Source organism: Dermochelys coriacea, chromosome 5 (assembly GCF_009764565.3).
Source record: "Dermochelys coriacea isolate rDerCor1 chromosome 5, rDerCor1.pri.v4, whole genome shotgun sequence".
NCBI lineage: Eukaryota > Metazoa > Chordata > Testudines > Dermochelyidae > Dermochelys > Dermochelys coriacea.
This window is the reverse complement of record NC_050072.1, coordinates 48,040,726-48,068,439: the sequence shown is the minus strand read 5'-3', so window position 1 is coordinate 48,068,439 and position 27,714 is coordinate 48,040,726. Positions and strand designations below refer to the sequence as shown.

The 27,714-nt window shown below is 41.9% G+C and overlaps 1 protein-coding gene and 1 pseudogene across 3 annotated transcripts in view; both read left to right on the top strand.

The window, feature by feature from the left end:
* Positions 1–27,714, top strand: part of SV2C (synaptic vesicle glycoprotein 2C) — a 219,545-nt gene that overhangs the window by 89,436 nt on the left and 102,395 nt on the right. For 2 of the 3 annotated variants that reach the window (XM_038403373.2, XM_043515280.1), the window contains one exon: positions 18,003–18,183. The exons of the other annotated variant lie outside the window; for it this stretch is intronic. In XM_038403373.2, the coding sequence (XP_038259301.1) occupies positions 18,003–18,183 (181 nt within the window). The remainder of the gene's footprint in view (positions 1–18,002; positions 18,184–27,714) is intronic. 3 annotated transcript variants of the gene reach the window in all.
* LOC119856468 lies at positions 6,837–6,970 on the top strand (annotated as a pseudogene).

Here is a 27,714-nt window from a genome sequence, read left to right as displayed (position 1 = left end):
CTGAGGGAGCTGGGATTGTTTAGTCTGCAGAAGAGAAGAATGAGGGGGGATTTGATAGCTGCTTTCAACTACCTGAAAGGGGGTTTCAAAGAGGATGGCTCTAGACTGTTCTCAATGGTAGCAGATGACAGAACGAGGAGTAATGGTCTCAAGTTGCAATGGGGGAGGTTTAGATTGGATATTAGGAAAAACTTTTTCACTAAGAGGGTGGTGAAACACTGGAATGCGTTACCTAGGGAGGTGGTAGAATCTCCTTCCTTAGAGGTTTTTAAGGTCAGGCTTGACAAAGCCCTGGCTAGGATGATTTAACTGGGACTTGGTCCTGCTTTGAGCAGGGGGTTTGGACTAGATGACCTTCTGGGGTCCCTTCCAACCCTGATATTCTATGATTCTATGATGACTATTAAAGTCACCAACGTAGACTGTCAGATGCATAAGCCTTGGGGGAACTTGTGGACCCCATGTTTCACCCGGTGGCTTATATACATTTATGATTTGAAACCCACCAACTCTGTGTCACAAAAGGGTGAAAATTCAGTAAGGACAGCATCCAATATATTACTATGGATGTATGTGGCTCAACCATGTTTCACTTAAAGATTGTAATTTAACAGATTGAAACCAATGATCTTAAACCAACTGCTTCATTCAGAGTGATGTGAGTTTTTCTTGTAGACAAATGACATCTGCTAGAACTTCCTTTGACAGAAAACCAATAAGTTCCTGCTTGGCATCAGAGAACCCTTCAACATTCAGCTGGAGGACCTTAACTAGAGGACCTATGACTAGAAAATCATGATTTGGAACCAGTTGGTTGACTTGAGATTCGTAGTAATCCTCAAATTCGATCTCCTAGTTGGATCGTCCATTTCTTCAGAATGCAGACAAGGTGCAGCTGGGTACTTATGGGGGATGTGTCGTGAACACTGATCCATTGCCCCCCTCTGGAACCCCTCATAAGGATGGACGCACTCTAGGCTGGATAAATACATTGAAAATACAACTCCTCACCATCTTGGGTGACCAACTTCTCCTGTCAGGGTAGATAAGAACTCCTCTACTCCCCACCCCATCAGAAGACGAGAAGAAGTCTCCTGCCTGGTTCACCCCTGAAAATTCCTAGACTCTACCAAATTCTAAAATATGTATAGAAAATTCTACTCAATCAAGAGATTGAGGGGTAGAAGAATTGGTAAAACTCTATAACCATTCCCTGACTATCACTAAAGGTGCTGTAGTACAAAAGTACCCCCTCTCACCTTGCCATCCACACACATTCCTTTGGTTCTCAGATCACCTGCAACATAAAAAGCAGGAAGGAAGGAAGAAAACTTGATCCGAACTGGAGAAAAATGCAGACGGGTTCAGGCAAACTCATACCCTAAGAATTCTTTTGAACTTATGCAACTGCTGTAATGGAAGCTAAAAGAACCTAATTCTGATCACCCATAGAGGCAGCAAAGTCCTGCCTTTCAGAAGTCTTCTGGGCGGTAATCACTTTGTAAATCGAGACTTCTCTGTAGTAATACCCAGAACTGAATGTCTCTCATTGTGGGGAATTACCATCCTTTTTTGTCAGAGAAGACGACCTGCATCTGAAATGACCTAGCTAGTTTCCAGAAACAACAAACCAGACCCAAGACTGGAAATACAGTGTTTCATTCTCAAAATTTGGTCAACAAGGATTGATGGAAGCAATTACAGCAATCACAGCCACCACCTGGAACTCTGTTCCTTGCACTTAGGCAATATCTATGGCTTCTGCAGACAGTTGTGCCTATTGCCTCCTTTCCACTCTCTCTTGCAGTTTTATAATTGTGACAGAAACTTAGCATCATTCTGAGACTTGTAACACAAGCTAATTGAGACACTAGCTAAAAATAGCCTTCAACACCACTTTCTCTGCCTATAACAACCTGGTTCAATGCCAATGAATTTTAGGCCAGGACTATGACTGCACAGGCTACTCTCATGAATGACCTCCTCCTGTCTAAAGACAGGGGATGTACATTGTAGTCAGCCTTCTGGACCTCTTGGCAGTATGTGATACTGTCAACTACCAACTTCTTCTATCCCAGCTCTAAGAGGTTGCAAGATTGAATGTAAATAAAAGAATGAATGTGTCTCAGGCAGAACTCAACTGAGAGCATCTACCCTGTATCTTAAACACAGTAATATTGTGGAACAGTAATAGGAGGCCTATATTGCAATGCAGTTCTTCATAAAAACACACGTAATAATAGTTGCTACTAACTCTCCTAACAAATAAGCAGCTTCCTAAGATGTTAACAATCAAGCAGAGCTAGAGATATGTGTAGTGCCTGTTGATGTCCCATGTTCATTATATTCAATCCTCTCTGAGGGTATAGCTACACTTCAAGCTGTAGGTGTAATTTCCAGCTCGAGAAGAGACAATCATGCTGCCTCTGATCAAGGTAGGGCACAAAAACCAGAAGTCTACCTGTCATGGTGTGAGCAGCAGGAGGGACAAGCTGTCCCAAGTATATGCCTCGGGTTTCAGACAGGATTGTGCTTGTTCCTCTCCGAAGGCTCATGGCATAGCAGCTACACTTCTATTTTCAGTCTGCTAGCTTGAACAGAGCTAATGCAAGTATATCTCCTTGAGCTGGAAATTAACCTCCATCTTGAAGTCTTAGCTGTATTAGCTTAGTTGCTGTATTAGCTAAGATAAAAACGTTTAAAGGCTATTAGCTTTCGTGCTTCTGAATTTAAAGCCAACCACTAACTAGCAGGGGTGAGGAAGAAATACCTTCTATATACATGTTGTTGCATTATTATAGGCTGTGTTTTACACCTTCCTCTAAAACATCTGGTATTGATTCGTTATGACCATAACTATGTTCCTGTTTTGGGGCATGAAGGATGGCTCTAGCCCTACCATACATTCTTGTCTTACAACTATAGTCAGCTGAGCCAATTCTTTTCTCAGTCCCTAGGCTCAATCAAGACCACCCTATGGTAGGGTTCCCTTGTTGTGGAACTCCTTTTGTGAGTCCTTTTCTGGCTGCCCTCAGAGCACACAGTGAGTCCCATTTACTTCATTTCAGTTGGCTTGTGACTATTCTCCCTTCTCTTGATTTTGCTTCTGCCCCCTTGCCCCTTCCCCCATTTGTTTCTTCTGTTTCCTATAACAAGTTAGGACTTGATCCTCTTGGGGGTGGCATGGTCTCTTGGTGTCTCTTATTTCTGCCTGATCCTGTAATATTTTTTATTTGTACTGGGGACCATCTTAGCTTGGTGTTGGTGTTTAGTTGGCTTTTCTTTAGCAGTACAGTGCGTGGCTGAGTCACAATAGCAATTCTGTAAATGGATTACATGCATCAATAAAGTGTCTGTGTTAAGCTACTAGCAGAAGGATGGAATACTATAGTCATAGACTTCTATTTACCTGAACTTGATCCAGGCCGGTCTGTTTCTGATCATGGTTCCCTTCACCCGATTTCTAAAAGACCTAAACACCTTTGCAAGATAGATCTGTCAAGCTACTTGCTCTCTCAATTTTCCATCTACACTGATCAACTGAGCATGATCTTTCTTTTGCTCAGGTTCATTTTTAATCTTATTTGCCTGACTTTCATGGTTGAGCTCCTCTATCACCTATTATAGTTCATCGTATTTTCTTAGAACACAGTGATTTTACCTGTGAATCTGATGTGGTTTTCACCTGCTTTCCGTATATGTGAAATCCCTATTTTGGTCCCAACTGAGTGTCTACAGCTGTTTTGTAGACATGCCTGAAAGCAGTTGAAAGAGGTGGTGTGTTTTTGTTTTGCTCTTCTTTTCAGTAAACTAGAAGTCTTTCGAGTTAAGTGTCTGGTATACTTCACTTTTTTTATTTAGCATGGGAAATAAGTCTGTTTTGAAAAATGTTTTCTGAAAGCCATCTTCTCTTTAATGGTTTAAATCCAGTACTGCAATGAATAAGTTACAGTATTTGGTAAAGAGGCATTAGGTTAAATAAATTCCTCAAGGGTCAGATGTATCCCTGGTGCAGCTCCATTGAGCTGACTATAATTGATTCACTGAGCTCCAAGGAATTACTTTAGGGATGAATTTGGCCCTTTGTCTGCATTCTCATGTTTTAGTGATATGTCAGTCCTCTGCTCCTCAGGCCTTGCATCCTTCGTGCTGATAATAAGTGACTTCTCCATTTACCGCTCTGTTCATTTTCTTCACTGCTTGCTTGTTTTACATTTAACTCTTTTTATACCTTTAGAAGTACACTATATGTCCTGAAAATGGCATTCTCTTGCGGTGGAAGTAAGACTTGAACTGTAAAGCCCTTTACAGTTAAATCATTCCCTTTGTGAATTAGACAGAGCTGTGAGGCGCACAGGTTTATTTATGGTGGCGGCCTCAGGCTTCAAAGCCTAGACTCTCCCTGGCTCACTAAGTGTGTTCAGTATAAAGGTACTAGGGAAATGGACTTCAGAAGATGTGAATCAGATGGAGAGCATTATAGCACCTTGAAAGACTTGTTACAGAGCCCATTAATGTTGCTGTTTAGTGCTGTTAGTGAGACATTTGTACTTCCTTAAAGCTTTTCTTTTGGTAGCATTCTAATACTGACAGCATAAAACTCAAAAACATTCCTAAAATAAATGAAACACAATAACAAAAAGATTTGACAATACTTATGGCAATGTTCTGTGAGAATAATATTTTAAAATAGCAGTGATTTGGCTGTGTAATGTCTCCTAGACCAGGGTAACCAAGACTTCCTTGGTTAGGCTTACGCCCATATTTTTCTTCTTTATACCCTACGAAAACATTTTGAATGTTCATATATTTGTTGTTCACACTTATTTTATGGCCCACTCCTTGAAATCTAGTTCACTATTTAACATAATTTTGTATTAATTTTCCAAGTAATAATATAGTAAACAATATGAAGCATGACAAACTATACTTCAAAGACTGTGAGATCCATAAAGGGCTCATTGAATGTTACTGGGGAAAAATGACCCTCAAGATCAGGGATCTCAAACACGCGGGCCGCATCCCTGTGGGGCCCCCCCTGCATTTACCTAGAGTGGCTCCAGCCTAGTGCTCACCGGAGGCAGGGCAGGCTCCCTTCCTGCCTGCCTGCCCTGCCCCCGCGCCGCTCCGGGAAGCAGCTGGGACCTGGCGGGTGGGGGCACAGGGGTCTGCGTGTTGCCCTGGCCACTCCTCCAGGTACCTCCTGGCCGCGGTTCCCTGTTCCCAGCCAATGGGAGCTTCGGGGGAGGTACCTGGAGTAGCGGCCAGGGCAACATGCAGACCCCTTTGCCCTCCCTCCAAGATCCCAGCCACTTCCAGGAGCAGGCAATTGGCCACGGTTCCCCGTTCCCAGCCAATGGGAGCTTCGGGGGAGGTACCTGGAAGAGCGGCCAGGGCAACACACAGACCCCTTTGCCTCCTCCCACCCCCAAGGTCCCGGCCGCTTCCTGACCTCGGTGCATGCAGGGCCGGACCCACCCCCGAACTCCTCCTGCAGCCAAACCCCCTGCCCTAAGCCCCCTGCTGCACCCCACACCCCTCCTGCACCCCGACCCCGTGCCCTGATCCACCTGCCACACCCTGCACCCTGACCCCCTGCCCTGAGCCCCCTGCTGCACCCTGCACCCCTTCTGCACCCTGTGGGGGCAGGGAGGGGGTGGAGTTGGGGTGGGATTTCGGGGAAGGGGTTGGAATGGGGGTGGGAAGAGGTGGGGCCTCACGGAAGGGGTGGAGTGGGGGTGGGGCCGGGGCAGCGGGGCGGGTCAGTGGTGCAGCCCTCTGGCCAATGTACTAGTCCTCATATGGTCCTCGTGGTCATTTGAGTTTGAGACCCCTGCTCAAGATCATGTGGACAATTCTGTGAGAAAAGTATATTTAACCTGTGATTAAAATGCAGTTTAATCCTGAAAAATGATTGTGAGAATTCTGTTCTGTACAAGGTCTGATGCAGTGTTCATCAGTATAGTATCTGAGCACCTTCCAGTAGAGCATTAAGCAATGTGACTAAAATTTTTCATGTGATTAATTTTTTCTGTCCGCAGGGGAAAAATTGTGTGTGCAGTGGAATGTTTTAGTTTTGGTAATTCTTTTAAATTATATGTTGTGACAAAGTTCCTCCTCTGCCTTGGTGGTTCCTGCACTTATTGGTGGATTTGCCTCAGAGATTCACGGCAACCCTCAGTTTGGCCACTTTTGCTAGTGGCTCAAACCTGCCATTCACTCAGCTAACCTCATCACGGGCCAGCATGGGGAAATGGAAGGGAAATGGAAATCCCCGCAGTCTCTGCTGATCCACCTAGTGGGTCAGGGGACAGGCCAGGGACCTTCCCCTCTGGTGGGACCCACAGTCCAGGACAACTCCTCCTGTATCCAATAGGGAGTTGGCGGGATAGGGGGGAACCAGGGCTCGCTCTCTACTCCGGGTTCCAGCCCAGGGCCCTGTGGATCACAGCTGTCTACAGTGTTTCTCCAGCTACAACTCCCTGGCCTCCTCCCCCATGGCCTCCTCCCAACGTCTTCTTTATACTCACCACCGGACCTTCCTCCTGATGCCAGATAGCATTTGTACTCCTCAGTCCTCCAGCGGTACACCCTCTCACTCTCAGCTCCTTGCATGCCCCTTCCTGACTGAAATGAGGTCCTTTTTAAACCAGGTGCCCTGATTAGTCTGCCTGTCTTAATTCATTTTAGCAGCTTCTTAATTGGCTCCAGGTGTCCTAATTAGCCTGCCTGCCTTAATTGGTTCCAGCTAGTTCCTGATTGTTCTGGAACTGCCCTTGTTACCTTACCCAGGGAAAAGGGACCTGCTTAATCTGGGGTTAATAATCTGCCTTCTATCACTCTCCTCGCAGGGGAGATACCATGATCACGAAGGTGGTTTTCCCAGGGTGACCCCCGCGATTTCCCCAAACTCTGGAAACTCAACTGCATAATTTGTGGTAGTGGGGGACTGCGTTTGTGCTCTCCCCTGAAAAAAGAAAAATCACTTTCCTGTAGCCATCTGGCCCGACCTCGTCACAATGTATACCGTGTTATGTGTGCATATTAGCAAAGTCAAAGTGCGTCCTGCACTTGGAGCCAAAGGTGGTGAGGTTTGTGGTGCTTTTTAGGGCTTGTCCACACGGAGAAGTTATTGAACAGCAAGCCACGGTGTATATTTAGAGTGCCTTAGCTGCACCACACTACCTCCCCATGTGGACATTTTTACTGCACAATAAAAGTATCTTTGAGTGGTTTCGCTTGGTACACTTCAAGGCGTATTACACTAAAGCGCACAAATAATAAGAGAATTAAGTAGAAATTTCTTTTCCTCACTACAGACTTCTGTAGGTTTGTTCAAAAATTCTGTAGAAAGATTGTCTGTTTAAATCCTGTTTGACTTGCCTGAATAGAGCATATCATTGAGTTTCCTTTTTATGTTAAAATTAGTATAAAAATAAGCAATTTTTTCATGCTTTGAAAATATTATTTATTATTGTAGCACCTACGAGCCCCAGTCATGGACCAAGACCCAATATAAATTTATCAAGATTTCAAAAAGTACATATCAGTTAATTCAAGAATGTTTGCAGTACTCTGTGTATTGTACTGTAGTTTTGGGTTTGTTTGTAATTTTTTCAGTGTTGTTGTAGAACTCCTTTCCTGCTGGGAAATCGTTACCAGAGAATTATCAAAGACCTCCATCAACTACGACTCTGAACAGTGAACAGACTGTCGTTGCAGTTTTACAGGGCAAATGCCTGAGAAACTTTATTGATACGTGGAGCCAAAAGACACCAACCCTCAAGTTTCACCTCTTAAGAGTACTTAAAAGCTTAAGTTTCACTTAAAAACTACTTGCTTACAAAATCAGACATAAAAAGACAAAAGTGTTACAGCACACTGTTACTGAAAAATTCATTACTTTCTGATTTTTACCATATAATTATAAAATAAATTGATTGGAATATAAATATTGTACTTACATTTCAGTGTATAGTATACAGAGGAGTATAAACAAGTCATTGTCTGTCTGAAATTTTAATTTGTACTGACTTGGCTAGTGCTTTTCATGCAGCCTGTTGTAAAACTAAGCAAATATCTAGATGAGTTGATGTACCCCCTGGAAGACCTGTGTGTACCCACAGGGGTACGCATACCCCTGGTTGAGAACCACTGTACTAGAGGACAGGGCCCCCCAATGTACCAGACACTGTACAAACACAAAATATTTATACACACATTTGTATTTGGATTGAAAAATTGCTGTGCATTTTTTATAATCCTAATTTCGTTAAGATTTGTGGCTAATAGACATTACTTGTTAGAATTATTTTCACAATTGTCAAGTGCATGTGAAAGCAGGAAAAACCTGGATGTTTGTAAATACGTAACGTATTTAGCAGGATAAAAAAAACCCTCAACGTGACTGTGCAATTAAATATTAGCACTAGACTGTTCCAAAATGCTGACCTAAGGCTATAATTAATTGTCTTCCTCTGCAGATGTCATAAAAGGGAATGCAGAAGAAGTAGATTAGATTAGAGAATGGTAATAGAAGAAAAGACTGATGTTCAGTACTGCTTTGGGATTTGCATATATTGTAGGTTAGATAGGAGCAATCATTTAACGTATAAGTGTATGAGACAAAATGAATACAGACAGGGACATGGCCAGATTTTGATTAGAGGGAAGCTGTTGCCCCTCTCTAAGGACCTAGTCCTCCAACCCTTAGGCATATATCTTACTTGACTAGTGAGAGGAGTCTCACTGACTTCAAGGATTGTTGGGAATACCATATATCATCTTGAAGGGAAGAAGAATGAGGAAGGGAAGTTTTAGTCCTTCCATCCATATCCCAAATTACCTGTCAGCAACTGACTTCCCCTCACTTTGCCAAATGAAAAAAGCCTTTTGCAGTGTTTGCATGAAAAAGTGTTTCGAGGAAGGAGGAAACTAGTTCACAGATGGTTTGTGTCTGCAGGAGGGTCAGGTTGTGGCAAGAGGGGTCAGACACTAGAGTTAGAGTTCTGACATCCTTCTCCCTCTGTTTAAGATTCTTTGAATGCAGCTCATATGCAAAGGTGAGCAGTGCAATATGATGAGTAGACCTGAAGAGCTAGTATTCTGAATACACAGGAAAACGGGGAGTAGCATGGGTTTGAATGTGAAGTTCTTGTTCTACTATTTCTAGAGTAATTACAGTTGTGCTTATATTTGTTCTTTCCTTAAAGGTTTTACACCTTTTTATTTTAATTAGATCATGTTATGAACAATTTAATTAGAAGCTATGTTTCTCAGGGAAACTGCTGTGTGGGTTATAATTCTCTCCACGGTCTCTCTGATCAGGCAGACCAACTACAGGCAAGAATCAAATAAAGTAGTGAAAGATTATAATCTTTACATTCTATGTACACTTTTAATCAGGGTTAAAACAAAGATAGATTTGGGTATTACTATTCATTATGCTAGACATGGCATTTAAATTCTTTGGTCTTTATATTTATATTTCCATAATGGTAGCTTGCAAGAAGTTCCTTGTATGAATAAATACAACAATAAGTAAAGTATTGTGTGTTTCTAGATAATAGCTAACTTTCTCTTATTTGGAACCATTTTAGGATTTTGTGTCTAGGATCTTATTTTCCAAAGTACAAATAATCACTTTTTACTGAGAGGCTGCTTCTAATTTTTTGAATTACTTTCCTCACTCAGTCTAAAGCAATTAAAAAAGGGAAATTGATGAAATCGGCACATGTGTAGAGGGAGCTGTCATACGCTAGGTATACTAAAGCAAATGCTGGTTTAACAGGAGGACATAGCACCACTGATTAACTGTATTATTCTACTGCATGCTAGTCTACTTTATTTTTATACCACTTAATGAAATGTGTATTTAGGGCCAGATTTTCAAAAGAGCTCAAAGCTCACTTAGGCACCAAAATAAGTGGTCAGATTCTGGGTGCTGAAATCTTTGGAAAATCTGGCCATAAGTGTCACAATGGGAGCCGCTGAGTGCTGAGCACTTCTGAACATCTAGCCTGGGGTGTCCCAAATGTGTGCACATGATGTAGACGCTCTCTAGACCACTGGTTCTCAATTTGTGGTCTGCGGATGACTGGGGCTCTGCAGACAGTCTAATATTTCCAAAGGGGTCCGTACCTCCATTTGAACTTTTTTATGGGTTCACAAATAAAAAAAAAGATTGAGAACCACTGGTCTAGACTAAATGTCCCTTTAGATGCCGATCATCAACTGAATTATTTCAAGTTTCAGAGTAGCAGCCGTGTTAGTCTGTATTCGCAAAAAGAAATACCGGGGGTATTTATATCCTGTGCAGTTTGAGAATTTGGCAAACCAGGCCCTCTTATACCTGGATTGGGTTGGCAACAAAAGCAGCAGGCATGGGGGCAAAGGGGAGCCTGAGCCAGAGGAAGAAGGGGAGTGGCTCGTGGTAGGGGTAGGGGGACTGACCAGACTCCTCTTACTGCAGAGAAGTGATTGGGTGTCTTCTTGGGGTCAGAGGGCTGGCTGGGGCTCCCCATACCATAGAGGAGGGAGTAGGTGGCCTATTTGGGGGACAAGGTGGCTGCCTGGGTGTGGCAGCTAGTATGGAAGCCATTGGGTGAGTGGAGCAGGATAGCTGGCTGTTCACAGAGCTGTGTGGCCCCTCTTAAAGGGGAGTGGGGAGACAGTATGGCTGGCTGGGTATGGGAATGAGAATAGGGGACGTACAGGGACATTCCCAGAGTTTGGAATGTCTTTCCTGGGATTCTGCAAGTCTTAGAGTCTGGCCATTAAGGGGTGGGCAAGTAACACCCTGGGCACTCTCCAGGCTATGCAGGGGTACAGGACTGGTATGCAGGCAGCATCCAGCTGAGTGTGGGATTCCCCAGTAGACCCAATGTTACAGATCAAACACCTCTGATCGAACTCGGGGCGGGGGGGGGGGGGAATTTAGGGACATATTTGGGAACCAAAGTTTAAAGTGGCTGCAGTCAGGACTCCAAATAAACCTGGGACCAGAATTGGGGAAACTGAGGCATAGGTCAAGACTCCTGCTGAAAAGGGAGACCCAAATTTTGGGAAACTGTGGTATGGCTCAGAATAGTGGTGGCCAAGACTCCAGACAAAACTGGGGGCTGAATTGAGGAAAACTTTGAGGCGTGGCTCAGGCTTATGGCTCAGGCATGGCTACAACCAATAGTGTAGCTGAAACGGGGGATCAAAATTGGGCAAATTGAGGCACAGTTTGGGATGGACTTGGCCAGGAAGCTAGCTGAGATGTGGAAATCAAAACTGGGGGGAAAATGGAGGTGCAGGCTGGGACAGATGCAGCCAAGATTTCAACAGAACTGGGGGATCAAACTAGGAGAAATGGGCACAGCCAAGATCTAGAAGATACTGATTAGGGAAACTGAGGCACAACTCAATGTGGCAGCCAATAGAAAGTGAAAGTGATTTGGGAAGATGTAAGGCAGTCAAATTGCTACTCAGAGCTACATGGGCTTTTGGGCAGATTCAGGAATTGTTCTGTGGGGTGACAATTATTTGAGCCTGACATGTTGCAGCACAGTGTGTACGGGGGGCGGGGGCGGGAATGAAGACTTGATGGGTCAATAAGTCCAGGGGGTCTGTGAATAGCTAGGTGGCTATATTTGTATGTACCCAAGGAGGGTTGGTAATTCTTCACTGGGATCTCTTACTGGGCATGAGTTATTCAGGGAGGACGGGGTACGCCAATCTGCTGGGGGAATGGATATAATTATGTCTGATATTAACCTGGTGGGGGTGGGAGGAGGCAGCCAGGCATCATTGCTGGTGTCTCCATGTGGCAGATCTGGCAGTTACTGTTATGGAAGAGATACAGTTATCAGATAAAACAGTTTAGAAAGGATTTGAAGGAAAGCATCTCTGAAGGGAGCTGAGTAAGGGGGTAGTTGAGGCTCCTACAACTAGACCAGCGAGAAGCCAGTCGTCCCCCCCTTTATAATCCCCTTAATCTCAGATGAGGGAAGGGCAGCGGGGTCCCAGCCATCCAGTGGCTGGGACCAGGTTGGGGATTATATAGAAATGATTAAGGACAGGATGATGACATTAATTGTACAATTATTGTTGGGTATGCCGTGATATTTTAGGTGAATAATGTGGCAATCTAATTAAACCACATCCATTGCCTCCTCCTTCCTGTCTTTCTTCTGGTGTGGCCGGGCAATCATTTGTTTTAATCACTGCTTGCTTTTCATTGCCCTTCCAATGCAGACATTTCAATCCATGTTCTGGAGGAAAGAAGAGTCTGGTGAAAGCACTTTTGCAGATTATTTGTAGTATGTTTAGAAAGACGGTCCCTAATCTGAAGAGGAAAGACACAAAGCATGTATTTTGTATCTGTTATGCATGTGTTTAACAGGAAAATCCTTGGAGTGTGGTGCATTCCCAGGATGCAAAAAAAAAAAAAAAAAAAAGTGAAGCAAATTATTACTTTGAAAACAAAGACAGCAAGTGAGCATGTTATTTTTAGCATGGGATTAGTTTGTTTTCTACTGCCACTGAGTTGTTTTCAAGGGTTCTCTACCAGATAACTGAGTGTGCTTAGACTGCATAACACTTCATTGAGGAAATCAAATCATTATTCAGGGTGCAACACTTGTAGTCTTTGTATTTTAAAGCTATATTTATTTTCCTGAAAAAATTGTCATTAGGGGGTCTCTGAGACCAGTGTCTAACCTAATATGCTTGTCAGATAGCAACAGCATATGTGTTCTTTAAAGGCTTGTTTCTTATCTCAGATCCAGAAGTGCGTAGTACCAAAAAATGGAACAAGCTCTGGTACTAGCTGCAGTGTGCTCAAATGTGTGATTACCAGAATTCTGTCTTCCACATTACAAGTTAGGTCTTAAGGTATACATTTATCTAAGGTGCTGGCCTGTGCTTTTAAAGTTCCTGAGAAAGGGAGCATGGGTTGCCCAAAAGAGGGGTGTTTTACACATTATTTTTTGGACATCTAAAATTATTTATGGAATGTATCAAGTGCACTAAGTGATTTATAAAGCAAATAAAAGAGAGATGCTCTTCCCTAAGCCATTTACAATGTTGTTATTGACATGAGGTGACAAACAAAAGCAATGAACTCTTGGATATATGTGGAATGGGGAAAAAGGAGGATGGAGGTTAAAATGTTGTGGTTATCTGATTGTTATATGATGGTTCTGCTACATCAATTGTTTGGTAGAATTTTGTATCTCCCTTGTTGCTTTCACTGCTTATTGTGGACATTGCAGAAAAAAAAATTAGTCTTGAGGAGTGATTTGAAAGAAGAGAGGAAGTGGACTTGGTTGTCTGGGGTTGGAAGTGTGTTCTGTGTAAAGGGGGCCATACAGAAGGAGATGCAAAAAAGAGAAAGGAGGGGAAGACAGGAAGGTGCTTTGAAATTGGGTGTCACTGACAGAAATAGAAATGAAAGCTGACTAGGGAGGAGTTATGTAGGACCTTATGAGATGGCAAAATAGGAACTAGGGGAGGGATTCAGAGGGGAGTGACATGGGCTGAATGACAGCTGAGAAAGATGATCTTCGCAGCTGTATTTTGAATGCAGTTCAGGGAAGCGACGTGGGTAAGAGACGGTCTAAAGCAGAGTTAATGGCCAGGGTATGGACAATGGTTTTAGCTATTGAGACAAAGAGGAAGGTTTATATTCTTGGAATTGCAAGACTTGGAAACTGTGTGTCTTCATGAGGAGAAGAGGGATGATTCTATCATGAGATCACAAGTTTGTGACATCTGAGTGATGGGGATCATGGTGGTGGTATCCACGGCAATAAAAAATGATAGAAGAGGGATGGAAAAGAAGAATAAGCTCTGCTTAGGGCTGCCCTATTGTGCCTTTTTATGCACTACAAAGAAAGATGTATGTTTAACAAAACATACACTATTTGGCTGAGAAGCAAAAGGGAAAAAAAGATTTCCAAAAAACCCATACACCCAATCCATCCTATCATCCTCAAGAATAAATCTGGGAAAAGAGGTGAATTGTGCACCATGGGCCTTCCTACACTTGAAATGCTACAGCAACTAACCTCAACGAGCATGGAAAGCTGTGGTCTCTGACAGCCTGGACTCAAATCATTTAGGGCTTCAAGAATAAAATTCAACCAATTGAGCTGCCCCCTGAAATGGATATAGTGACAAAGCAGTTGTCAAAATAGGTCTAATATGTTTCCTGCAGCTAATGCTATTAAGTAGGAAAACCATCACGTTTTCCTCCATTTGTGATTTCCAAGTAAGCTTCAAAAGCAGGCCCATCTAAAGGGTAATGCAATACTCCCCTACATGTAAGAGAGAACTCAGGTAAATTGTTCCAAATCATCCACGGAGATGTCTTAGAAACCAGAAATACTTGAGCCATATCTTCTACCCCAACTATGAACTGTGTATATGCTAGTTAAGAAAACCCCATCTTTACAGTTTAAAAAGATGCTAACAGATGTAATAAAATCACTGGGTGTGGACTCCTTGCCCATCACTAGGAAATCATCAACCAGTGGGAGTAGTGCAGGCTCCATGGCATTCCTCGGTCAAAATCTAAATAGAAAAGAATCAAGGAAATCTGATGACACTAAAAGATTCCACAGTTAACTCCCTGGCCATATTCCCAATCTTCCCCCAGAAAGGAAGTTGAGAGGCGCACTGGTAATTAGGAAGATTACCAGCATTGAGAGAGATCTTGAGAAGGCACCTAACCGCTGCTTTTTTGAGGGAAGCTGGCACTCTGCCTTCACACCAAGAGGTTTACCAATCTCAGGGCTGAGTAGCAATGGACCTGTCATATGTGTACAGGCCTTTTGGCACTCATGGAGGAGACCCTCTTGGGCCAAAAACATCCTGTCCCTATTTTATATTTGGCAAAAACCTAAGTAGCTGTAGAAAAGCTGGACCATTGGTACAAGACACCATTAATGATTAAGGGAGGCTACTTTCCTTGTTCCCAACTTGACTAGCCTGAGAAGGGCCAATATTCTTTTTGACCCAGATAACTGGAGGATATAAAACTCATTATCCTGCTGACTGAATAGGAAAGGCTGGTTCCTTTTTCAATAAAGCTGAGAGACAGGAACAGCTCCACAAGAGCAGACTGCTTGGGAGGATACAGGCCAAATGTTTCTGTTTAAATGGTGTGTTAATCTGGATACGATGTGTACATGAAAGACGTATGACTCTCAGATTTGAGAAGTTAATGTTTTTGTTTGCATCACTGAGAATGAATAAATACAAATCCTGGAAATGGAGGCCATGTTTATATTAAAAAAAATGTACTGAGACCCGTTTATTCCATGGTGACAGGTCTTGAATATTCCACATGATCCATGATTATTTATATACTTGTTTCTGAACTAGGATAGAAGGGTCATCTTTCATAAGTGCAAAATATCACATGCATTTTCTGGAATAGACAATGTGACCCTCTTAAATGTATACTTCAGGGAGTTCTCAGCCTACTGGTGATTTTACAGTTCTTACAGCTAACTCAGAGTTCTAAATGCAAAATCAACCCTCAGAGACATCATCAGACATTGGCTATTCTGTAGAGCAGTGGTCTCCAAACTTTTTGGCTTGCGCACCCCCACAGTGAAGACTGGAAGACCAGCCACAGACACGCCGCTGACGGAAGAAGAATGGAAGACCTGCCGCAGGCAGGCCGCCGGAGGGGAACACCAGCCGTGGACGTGCAGAGCTGCCGCCGAAGAAAAAATGGCGGAGTGCCGTCCGGCGGTGCTCCTGCTGCCGTGCACCCCCTGGGATCATCTCACACAACCCCCTGGGGTGCATGCATCCCAGTTTGGAGACCACTGCTGTAGAGGATATTGGGTTTACAAACAGTGAATGGATAATGCTTATCCCTATATTATTATTTTATTATTCATTATCCAATTCAAAGAGGGGGAGCAGGACTTTCTAACTAATAACCTGCTCCCAGCTATTCTCCTTTTAAGCACCTGTTCTGTATAGGACATATAATAGGGCAGCAGCCATTACTGGGTGATGTCCAAGCAGAAATTTTGATAAGAATGTGGGAGGTGGAGAGAAGGAACAGATGACAATTAAAACAAGAAGCAAAAACAAAATAAAAATCTGATTTGACCTGGGCAGAGCTCAAGGACAGTCACTGCCTTTACCAGTCAGATTTAGTTTGTTGGATAGCACTCTCTGAGACTGCAAACTAAGATTTATAATTGTACTGTGATATCACACAAACTGTTCTGACTTTTGAGTTATGTTTCACTAAACTGTTAAGTTTCTAACAGTCAAACTCAAGACCTTTTTAATAAGTGTAACAGGATAATGTATGTATCTTGCATGAAATGTAATGTTAGTATTGAGATATTTCAGAGTAGCAGCCGTGTTAGTCTGTATTCGCAAAAAGAAAAGGAGTACCCGTGGCACCTTAGAGACTAACAAATTTATTAGAGCATAAGCTAAGTATTGAGATAGTTTTGCTAAATGTGTGCGACTGACATGTCATTTGTCTGATCCACGTTTGTGAAATAATGGGACGCTGTAAGGTCCCATGTGGCCAAAAATGTGTATATAGGTATGTGTATATTTTACAAAACCTGAGATTAATAAGTGTTGATGTGAAATGTAACATACAAACTAAAATACCCTTGCAGCATTGTCCCAGTGCATTAGAACCTGAAAATGAAATTGACTAGAAATGAATTGCGCTATTTTCATTGTCCATGTAGAGAGAAGTACAAAGAGTTAAAAAAAAACACTAGATTTCTGAAAGCTATTTACATTAGCTTGTCAATTTTTAAACTCTAAGATGATGACAGTAATGCAGGTAAATATTTTTTAAATATGATTTTTATCCTGACAGTTCTCCTTTTCTTTAGTTGAAGTGAATTTACTGGTGAGTTTGAAGGGTCCAATTTTTTAATCAATATCATACACTTCATTGTAAATTTAAAACAGCATCACTTTATTATAATATCCACAAAGAATTTTTTCACTGTGTTATTTTAATGTGTTTGGCCATGTTTAAAAAGTTCTTTTAAAGCAGTGTTATTCATGTGTTGTCTTTTGTTTAGGACAATACTATTTGAGGAAAGCACAGACCAGGAGTGGCCAAACTTACTGACCCCCAAGCTGCATACAATAATCTTCAGACATTCGAGAGCCGCAAGATGCACACAACCTTCCCCGCAGGGTGGCGCCTTCTAGGGTGTGGGGCTTCTGCCCCAATGCCACCCCACTGGGCTAAAGCCCTTAGACTCCCCTCCCTGCAGGGCAGAAGCCCTTTGTCCCACCACTCCTCCGCAGGGCAGAAGCCCCCAGGTCTCCCCTTCCCAGTCTTGTAGGCGGAGAATGGAGAGGGAATGCATGAGGGGCTCTGGGAGCTGCACTTTAACTGTAAAAGAGCTGCATGCGGCTCACGAAACACCGTTTGGCCACACCTGGCACAGACTGTACTACAGAAAAAGAGACAAAGAACAAAGTGGGGGTTCTTTGATACTGTTACACTCTGATAACTAGCATTCATTTGTTTGTTGACTCTTAGACTAAGGACAACTTGTTTTTAATAACTACTGGTGGCTAATGATCCCACACATAACTGCTTGTTTTTAATAGGTTTCCAGCAATGCATTTCTGTAGGGCAGATTTAAATTTTTGCGGTGTTATTGTGCATGCAGTGTGCTGCTGTGGGATAGTTGGAACTTTTTTTCTACTTCTTACTCATCTGCCTATAGCTAGAGGCACCTAGTTTAATAATATATTAAGCCTCAATGTGTCTCTAACAAAAGAGTCAGCCACAATAGGGTGTCTATTCTTCCACAGATGAATGTGCAGATTTACACACCTAACTCACTCATAAGCAGATAGGGACAAAATTACTTCCTGTTCTGTAATTTCACAAGTTAAAAAGTTTGCTGGAAAAATACTTTAGTATGTTATGATTAATTTTTGATCAATTGGCGTCAGTTGTGTAGCTCACAAAGTAACATCTTGTTTTCTGTGTGTTGCAGGTAGCATAGTGTACCTTGGGATGATGTTGGGGGCATTCTTCTGGGGAGGCTTGGCAGACAAGGTGGGAAGGAGGCAGTCTCTCCTGATATGCATGTCTGTCAATGGATTCTTTGCCTTCCTGTCATCATTTGTCCAGGGCTATGGCCTCTTTCTCCTCTGTCGCTTATTTTCTGGATTTGGGTAAGCTCTTCTGCTTTTTCATTTTTTTAATTTTTCTGTGTTTATGAAACTTGCCATATGTTTAATCATATATGGAAATACACATTATGTAATGTAGGGTTATAGTCTTATTTCAGTGGCTGGAGAATTATACAGTGCACATATGTGACTAGCCCTAAAAGACCTATCAAAGGGGAGGAAGGATAGTCTTTTGGCTATAACATGGGACTGAGAACTGGAAGATGTGGGTTCAGTACCTGTTTATGCCACAGACGTCTTGTGTGAACTCAGACAACTAACAATTTCTGTGCCTCAGTTTTCCTATCTCAAAATAAAATATTATCTATGTCAAAGGTGTGTGTTAAGACTTCATTAATGTTTGTAAAGCATTTTGAGAATTTCATATATATGGTGCTATACGAGCACAAAATATTACTAGGAGTCAATTGCTAAATGTGAACACTGACCTTTAGTGACACTTGCCCCATATTGTGGGTGTTACCTTGAGGGTATATTTGGGGCTCTGTTTGTTTCAATTTCTTTTGGTCTAAATAATATTTGATGGGGGTGGGATGGTTTAAGAGATTGGTAGTAGGACCTTTTCTGTTGCAATTTTAAACCCTGCTTTGGTCAATGTTGGGGTAGTATGGGGAAGCTTCTTCAGTCTGCCTGTATTCTTCCTCTGATTTTGTGGATAAAGAAGGACTTTGTCTCCAGCACTAACAATTTGGCACCTCTAATAAGCACTAGATTCACAAAGGGCAAAATTCCCCCAGGATACCACTTGCATTTTCACTTCAGGCCACTTGCATCCCTGCATAGAGTCTGCAGCCTTAGGGTAGTCCAGTGAGGACGTTCAGCCTCCTCCCTCAGTTCTGACTTCTGCTTCTGGAATGATAGTGGAGACTGAGGTTTTTGGATACTGACTGACTTCTCTTTGGTTCCTCTAGGGTTTAACGTGATCTTAACAGTTTTGCTACCCGTGCTCCATAGACACTGTAGCCAATGTGAGCTGGTCAGCCTAGGACACCAACACTAGCAAAAGGCTTTCTGTCAAGACCAACGACTATCCTGCCACAAAATATACATCTCCTCCATTCACTTCTGAGGCACCATAAAGGAAAGTCTCATCTGCCTTCCAATCTAAATCTGTGGAACCTCAGAAGAGGAAAATTTTGAAGAAGAGCCTATGAGTTAGACTGCCTCTAGAGAGAGAGTCTTCATCTTCTCCTGAGGATACAGTAATCTCCTCCATTACTAGCTCCCTGCTTCTTTCAACACTTGACAACCCTTAAAGCTACAGTCTTAGATTTGGAACTGACAGCTGTCCAAAAGAAATCTCATGTATTAAAATCATGACACCTTGTAAAGTAGCTGTACCAACCAATAAAGGGTTGATTGGACTTGTCAGTGACCTCTGGATGACCCTTCACCAACTTTCCGAAAGGCTCTGGTTCCACCATTCCTTCTACTGCAACCCTGTTCTGAAGTCTTCAACAGTGGCTGTGGCTTGTGAGCCAGTGCAAGTCAAAACCACAAATCCATTCCTCATGATAAAGATATGAGAAGTTGGCTTCTTTGGCTAGAGAGATCAATAGGGCTTGAACCCAAGCCTGGAGTGCTATGAGGCAACTAACAGCCCCACTCTGCCACCCAGTAGCAGCTGTAACCTGGCTACTACCTCTGACCCATAATCTACAGAGAGAGGTTCAACATCATGGGAAGTTCCACATCAAGTGATCTGACCAAGAGTAGTCTTAGTGATCCCTGATTGGCTCCTTGTCCCTATATAAACCCATGGAATGTACCAGGTAGTGTCCAGGCAACAATGTGCATCCCTAGCTAGCTGCCATGACTACCTTGCTTCTCTGTTCATGAACCTCTGGTTTTGAGCTTTGGTCTGACTCCCAGCTGACCACTAGAACTCCAACATGGACCTCGATACCTGGTATTGACCCTCAGCATGATTCCTGACTCTGGCTCTGACCCTCGGCTTAATTTCTGACTCCGGCTTGACCCTCAGCTTGACTCTTGACCCTAATACTGGCTTCGACCCCTTAGCTTCAGTTCTGGAATCCCAAGCTCCTGCCACTAGCCCTGACTACTTTCCCCTAGTATCCTGACAATAGGAAGGTTATTTATCTGCAAATCTACAAACGAGAGTGGCTAATTCTCAGTGTCCTCTTGCCCGATATGACCATGCTAAGTGGAACAAGCTGGCATCTTTGATTGAGCATCTGCTTCAAGATGTAATAGGCCACAACCATCCAATCTGAAAGCCAAGTAAACACTTTATCAAGGCTGCTTACAGTGTCTCAGATATGGTAGCTATTTCGGTAGCAATGATAGTAACTAAAAGTTACTAAAAGCTTTCTAAAAGTTCTAGTTTATTTCAGCATGTGCAAACCAAGGTGAAACATCTGCTTTCTAAGGGGCCTTTACAGTTGGGGGGGAAGACTATGTGGGGTGGGGGCAAAGGGTGAAATCTCTACTTTCTTGGGACTGTCTCAACCATCATACAAGAAAAGGATACCATTTGGCACCTCTCAGCTGTACTAACCTTTATGGGAAGAACTTCCAGAAGTTCTTTTACTCCTCTCTTGGGACTAGGGGGGGAAAAAAATCTTTAAAAAACAAAAGTTGACTCCAGCTTTGACACCAGGTGAATGAAGCAGCAAACTTGCCATGAGCCTTGACTCTTTCCTCACACATCCTACATACACCTTTCATCAGTCCTCCTCTTGTGTGACATGGAGTAGTTACTTTAGTCACATAGGTTTTGGAAATAGAGATAATTTACAGATTCAGCTCCATGCCTTCCCTGGACCCTCTCCAGGGATCCTTGGCCAGCACTGATGGAAGATGTCGGCTCCCTCTTTCTATGGGGAGCAATCAAAGAAGTCCCTTTGTTAGCTGGGGAAGGGGCTTAATTGCAGATACATTCCTGTGTGAAGCAAATGAAAAGAATGAAAAATTTTAATCAAAGAATTGAGTGATGTTATGTTTTACAATCTGAATCCTCTGGGATATTATTGGAGAAAGGTGTCAAAATAATTTCCTACAGGGTCAGAACATTTTCTCAGACAATTGTATATAGTTCTTAAGTTATTATGTGAAATATTACATTAATGATGTAAAAGAAATGACAAAAGTGTACACCATTTAAACTGGCCTTTAATAGTACAGCGAATCTAAAAGCAAGAGGAGAAATCTGGACAGGAATGCCATCCTCTGATAAGAGGTCTTATGAGAACAAAGCTGTAGGGCGGATGCCAGAATTTCCTACAGTCAAAATACACCTAAACAAGCAAGAAACCATTTGGAAAAGAATGGTTGATTACATCATAGCTTCTCCACAAACTGGAAAACCAGAAGATGAACCAGAAGCTTTTAATAGAAAGTTCAACAGAGCAGAGGGTAGTTAGGCTTTGGGTAAGATTTTCAAAATCATAAAGTCCCATTTTCAGAATGGACTTAGATGTCTATGTCCAATTGACTGTCAGTGAGACTGAGGCTAAGTGCCTAAGTGACTTTTGAAAACAGGATTTAGGCACCTAAGTCATAGGCACTTTTGGAATTTTTACCGCAAAACAAGCTTTGCCATTTCAAAGCAGACTGGACTCCAGAAAAAGCTGAAACATGTTTACTCACCTTACAAAACTGGGAATAACTAGCAGAAAACATAAATATCACAAAGATACTGCTAGAGAAAGGGCATCTCTCTGAGAAAGATGAGCATCTGAGAAATGAGCTTGAGGTGACATGAAAAGATGAAGAAATTCTGGGTAACATGCAAAGTCATCTCTTCTTATGACATCATTTTCCATAATCCTGGCTCCTGGCTGAGAGAGATCAGAACTTGCTAGGAGACTACACCTTAAAGCTGGCTAAAAAGTCTAGGAGGGCGTGACCCAGAGGCTCATTGGTAGTTCACTGCTTTGTGTCAGTAACTCTTGTCAGGCCTGCCACACTCGTTACACCTAACACACTTGTTATAATGTGTATCTAAAAGGTGTCGTGTAGTATATTTCAAAAAGGAATGACACAGTGGTGATATCATTGTGAAACATTATATGAGGAATTATGGACATTCACTGCTATTATGCTTTACAGTCTGGGACCCAAAAGTTTTCTTCCGGACAGGAGGGAAGATAGCTATCATTTACTTGTCTCCACTGTAAATTTAGCCAGGGGTGACCTGCATTCTTGTGGCTGTGAGCCACAGTAGCATAGCATTTAGGGCACTCAAGAGTTGCAGGGCAGGTGTTGACTGAACCCCTTGCAGGTGTGGTTTGAATGAACTCCAATGCATCATAAAGGCTTCGGCATTGACTTCCTACAAGCTGAAAACATCTGGAGAAGAGACAGAGCTGCATTTGTCAGCTGGCCACCGAAGGCTCCTCCTACATTTGACAAAGACAAATAAGCATCTTGTTAAATCTGTCTTTTAAGTCCCTAGAGGAAGATTTCCACAATACTGGAACAAGATTTTTAATTTCACCATGACTTAATACTACCTTGAACTAAAATTGCTACCTATTATGACAGATCAGCCATTGTGAACTGTTAACTAGTGTTGGAGAATTTTATCTAAACTCCAGGTAGTTTTGATAAGTAACATACTTTAATTTATTTTGCTTTACCTAAGTGATTACTTGATTATTTTAAGATGAATTCTTCTTTTCAGAAAGCATGTGTTCTTTTCACAACATCGGAACATACAGTAGACTTTTAGTTTATAAAGCAGTGGTAATCCCAACTCTCCTCTACGGCTCTGAGACTTCGGTGACCCTATAGAAAACACCTGAAAAACACCAGCACCAGCACTTTCTTCGGAAAATCCTCAACATAAAGTGGGAGGATCGTCATACTAATGTCAGTGTCCTCACAGAGGCCAACATCTTCAATGTTGAGGCCCTGATTATCCAGCATCAGCTGAAGTGGAGCAGGCACTGTATGTGCATGCCTGATGTACACTTACCAAAACAACTGCTGTATGCCCAACTCACCAAAGGAGAAAGGAAATGGGGAGGCCAAAATAAATGCTTTAAAGACACCTTCAAGATAAATGTCAAGACATGTGGCATCGACACCACACACTGGGAGACAGCCGCCCAGGATAGGGATAACTGGTGAAGACTTGTCAGAAAGGGAACGTCCACTTTTGAGGAAAATTGCCTTGCTCTGGTCACAGAAAAGTGCCAGAAAAGAAAGGAAAGACAAATGTCACACAGCCATCGCGGGCCAACTCTGTCTTCCAGCACCATCTGCAATGTCTGCCAATGAGCCTGTGGCTCAAGTATCAGACTCCTCAGCCACCAAAGGATCCCTGAAAAATAAAACCTGTGAAAAAGATCATCCTTGATCTCGAGGGATCACTGACGACCCAAGTTATAAAAAGTCTGTAAATAACTTAGCTGAATAAAACATTTGTTTCAGTAGGAAATTTCAGTCTAGTTTCCTTGAAATAACCTTGTCTTTTATCTGAACCAGAGTAAAAGTTTACCATGTTATTAACTAAGAGATGTTATACTACATACAGTAGAACCTCAGAGTTACTGCCTCTGAACAAAACATTATGGCTGTTCTTTCAAAAGTTCACAGCTGAACATGGACTTAATACAGCTTTGAAACTTTACTATGCAGAAGAAAAATGCTGCTTTTAACCATCTTTATTTAAATAAAACAAGCATAGAAACAGTTTCCTTACCTAGTCAAACCTTTTTTAAACTTTCCCTTTATTTTTTTTTAGTAGTTTATGTTTAACACAGTACTGTAGTGTATTTACCTTTTTTTCCCCCCTGCTGCTGCCTGATTACATACTTCTGGCTCCAAATGAGGTATGTGGTTTACCAGTCAGTTCGTATCTTTGAGGTTCTATGGTAGCTTAAATGTGAGAAGAACAGTCACCTACTAATTTAATAGACCAAAAGCCATAGATATGTCCCCTCAACTTTGTAGTTTATGGGGACATATCCAAGGGTCGGATTTTATACATGTGCTAAGAGGATAACAGCATGTTTCAAGACATGTTATGATCTAGAGAGAGTTTCCATCCTGCAGACCTTGGAGCACATTTAATTGGAGTCAATGCTCAGCTTCCACAGCTTTTCTAAGAAGCTTTTCAATAGAGCCTATTTGCAAAGCTGCTACCTGGTGCTCTGAACACACTTTTGCATACCATTACTCCCTAGATTTAGCCTGAAGAGCTGATACTTAATTTAGTAGTGTTACAATCATTGTTTCGATCTTGCTCAGACCACCTTTATGAGGATCACAGTTACCAAACTTCCAGAACCAGAATCGGGTTGCATGCAATGGAAGTTCTCTGAGATGAATGCCTGCACGGATCCATACAAACTACCTTCTGTCACCACTTCTTCAGAGTCTATGCGCTGACCTTTGAGGTACTAGAAGGAACTCTGAGGAAGGGTGAGGACATAACTCCATATATCTAGCTTGCACCTAGAGGTTTGTATTGTATAGTCCCAGAAGCAGTCATATGAGCCCCAGTCACCTAACCCCATTGTCATGGGCTTCCCTTGTTGACTAAATTTCCTAAACCTCCAATCTGAAAGTGGCTGTTTCCCTCTAATAGGCATTCTGGCTGCACATGTACCCGAAGGACCTGCATCCTACTGTACGTGGTCCAGAGGCACTTGAATTTAAAACAGTTAAAATGAACTGCATTGTACTGATTTTTCATTAAATTACAATTTTTCTAAGGCACCATTCAGCAGGTATTCTTCAAGGGAAACTGTTATGATTGCCTGCTCACTTTCAGATATTACCAGTTTCCTGAAGGCTCTGAAGGGGAAAAGTCTTTTATGAAACTGGGTGGCAGTGGGAGTCTGTCACCAGGTTTTGGTCACCAGGCAGAGAAAAGAGGAGCTGATAAGAAGGGGAAGTAACAGTTGCAATCGGACAGTGGAACAGGAAAAGCAGGACAATAGATGCGTTGATCCAAATCAAGAAGCAGCATAATAGCAGTTGTATGTTTCAAACTCTGTCATGTAGCATCTTAGCTGACCACAGGTAACAGGATGGATGAATGTTGCAAACACCATCACAGACTGACACAATCTCTACTAAAAAGAAAAGGAGTACTTGTGGCACCTTAGAGACTAATAAATTTATAAAACAGATTTCCACTCTATACGGCTAAATCTCTACTGTACTTTCACTGTCTGACTCTGATCCAGTTTATAAGCAGCAGATGACTAGATATTTCAGTCAAAGAGCATATTACTGCCTTATGCATTTTAATCTTGTGTGTTTTTCCTATTTATCTGTTTATTCCTGACATGCCTCTGCATTTCAAGCCCCTTTTGCCAACAGTCTGCAAACAAACACCAGATACTTTCTAAAGCCAGGTTCCAGATTGCTCTGCATAAGTGTTGCTTACATTCCAGCTGTCAGTGTGCATTGCCCAAATCTACTGTGACAAATTACAGCCCTGCAGGTAGATTATCAGATGCTTATAATGTTTTTTGATGTTACAAATAGAGATGCATCTTAGTTTGTTTATTTTCAGAAATCCATCTCTCTTGCCATATATTGGCTAAATTCTTTTGTTCTTCACCCTCATAATTCCACAGAACAAATGATAACTACTGATTTAATTCAAACATGAAAATGTAAATCCCTGTTCCTTTAAACTTGTATTCCGTATGATGAATTTTCTTTTGAGGTCAACAATTGCCGCTTCTTTTGATGAAAACTAAGACATTGTTTTAAGTGATTTTTTTTCCAGTAAGTAACAGTTCTCTTCTTTAAATGTTGCTGTCTAAAATAGAAAGATCGAAAATTGATAATGAAAACACAGTTATGATGGAGGTTGAGTGAAACCTCACTGAAGTTGGATGATAGATGGGCATGATAGATGCCCTTTCAGGATAAATGTAAGAAGCAGTTAAGCTCCTTTTTGGAGTAAGGTAAAACAGGATACCTTTAAAAAGAAAAAATCCTCACATTTTGGACCACTTTCATCCTTGGTGTAAGCCCACTGAATGAATTTAACCCATTATGTCCAGCACTAATCCAAATGGTATAAATTTTGTAAATCATTCATTAGTGAATGAATTCATGAGGCAATGCTCAAAAGCGCATGTAGTATTTTTAGGACAGACATATTTACTGTAATGAAAATTCCTAGGAGCTCCAAAAAGAGGAGCTGGCATTATCCATCTTAGAGATCACCACATACAGCTATATGAACACTATAGAAAATCCTATGATATCCAGATAGATTGAAAATAGTTCAGTGGTAGAGGGCAGTTAACATAGCAAATTGAAGGTGGAAGCTCTATGCCATAGCAAATATCTCTGTGAAATCAGGAGGAGTTTCTTTGTTTTACAACCCAAAACTTTCTATGTGCATTTAGCAGAGATTGAGGCACAAGGAAAATGCAATGGTAAGCTGTTTTTATCATTGTTCTTTATTTGTATGATTTAAATATGGAGCTGGAAAAGTCAGTTTATTGTCATTCATTCATCTATGCTGTAAGAAAAAGAGCCATTTTTAAGTAGTAGAAGGGTAAGAAATAACCCTAAAGGGAGAGCATTTCTCATTGGTAAAATCCTTATTTTCTTAAAAGTCAGATTTTTTTTGAAGTGCCTTGATGTTTTGTTATCAAGACTAAAAATGCTCTGCCACCCAAGTCTGGAGCTCTAATTCGCAAGACCAGGGTTTCTTAAACATTTGCATTGTATGAACCACACCTTAATAAAGCGATTGTTTTGTGGAGCATCTTCCCTCTCATTTGCTCTCATGCAGACCACTCCTCCCATTAGAGATCAAATAACAATCTGTGTGGCAATTACAGCAATGGCTTTGTAATACATAAAAGGGGGTGGGGAATAGCTTCCTTTGATGGATACCCAGCAGGCCAGTTAGCTGTAAAATCCCCCTTGGTCGCTGTTCTTTACTTGCTTTACCTGTAAAGGGTTAAAAATCCCTCAGGTAAAGAAAAAAAATGGGCACCTGACCAAAAGAGCCAGTGGGAAAGTAGAACTTTTTAAAATTGGGAAAGAAACTTTCCCTTTGTTCTCTCTAGGCTGAAGGGTCGGAGCATCCATGCTATAAGCAGCTTAGCCAGGTATGATAATAAGTCATCAGATCATGCCTAGAACTACTCATCTGAACTCCAATGTATAAGTAGATCAGAATGTTAACTAGATGCCATTAGGGTTATTTCTTTTATTTCTTATTGGCTTGCGGACTCCTCTGTACTGCCCCAGATGCTTTTGTTTACTTGTAACCTTCAAGCTGAACCCCCAAGAAAGCTATTTTCGATGCTTGATTTTTGGAATTGCTTTTTTAAAAATCTAGCAAAAGCCTAAGTTCCAGATGTATTTTCTTTCTTTTTGTTTTAAATAAAATTTACCTTTTTTAAGAACAGGATTGGATTTTTGGTGTCCTAAGAGGTTTGTGCATATTGTTTGATTAGCTGGTAGCCACAGCTAATTTCCTTTGTTTCCTTTTTCAGCTCTTCCCTGGAGGGGGGGTGAAAGGGCTTGAGGGCACCCCCCAGTGAGGAATTCCCAGTTGCT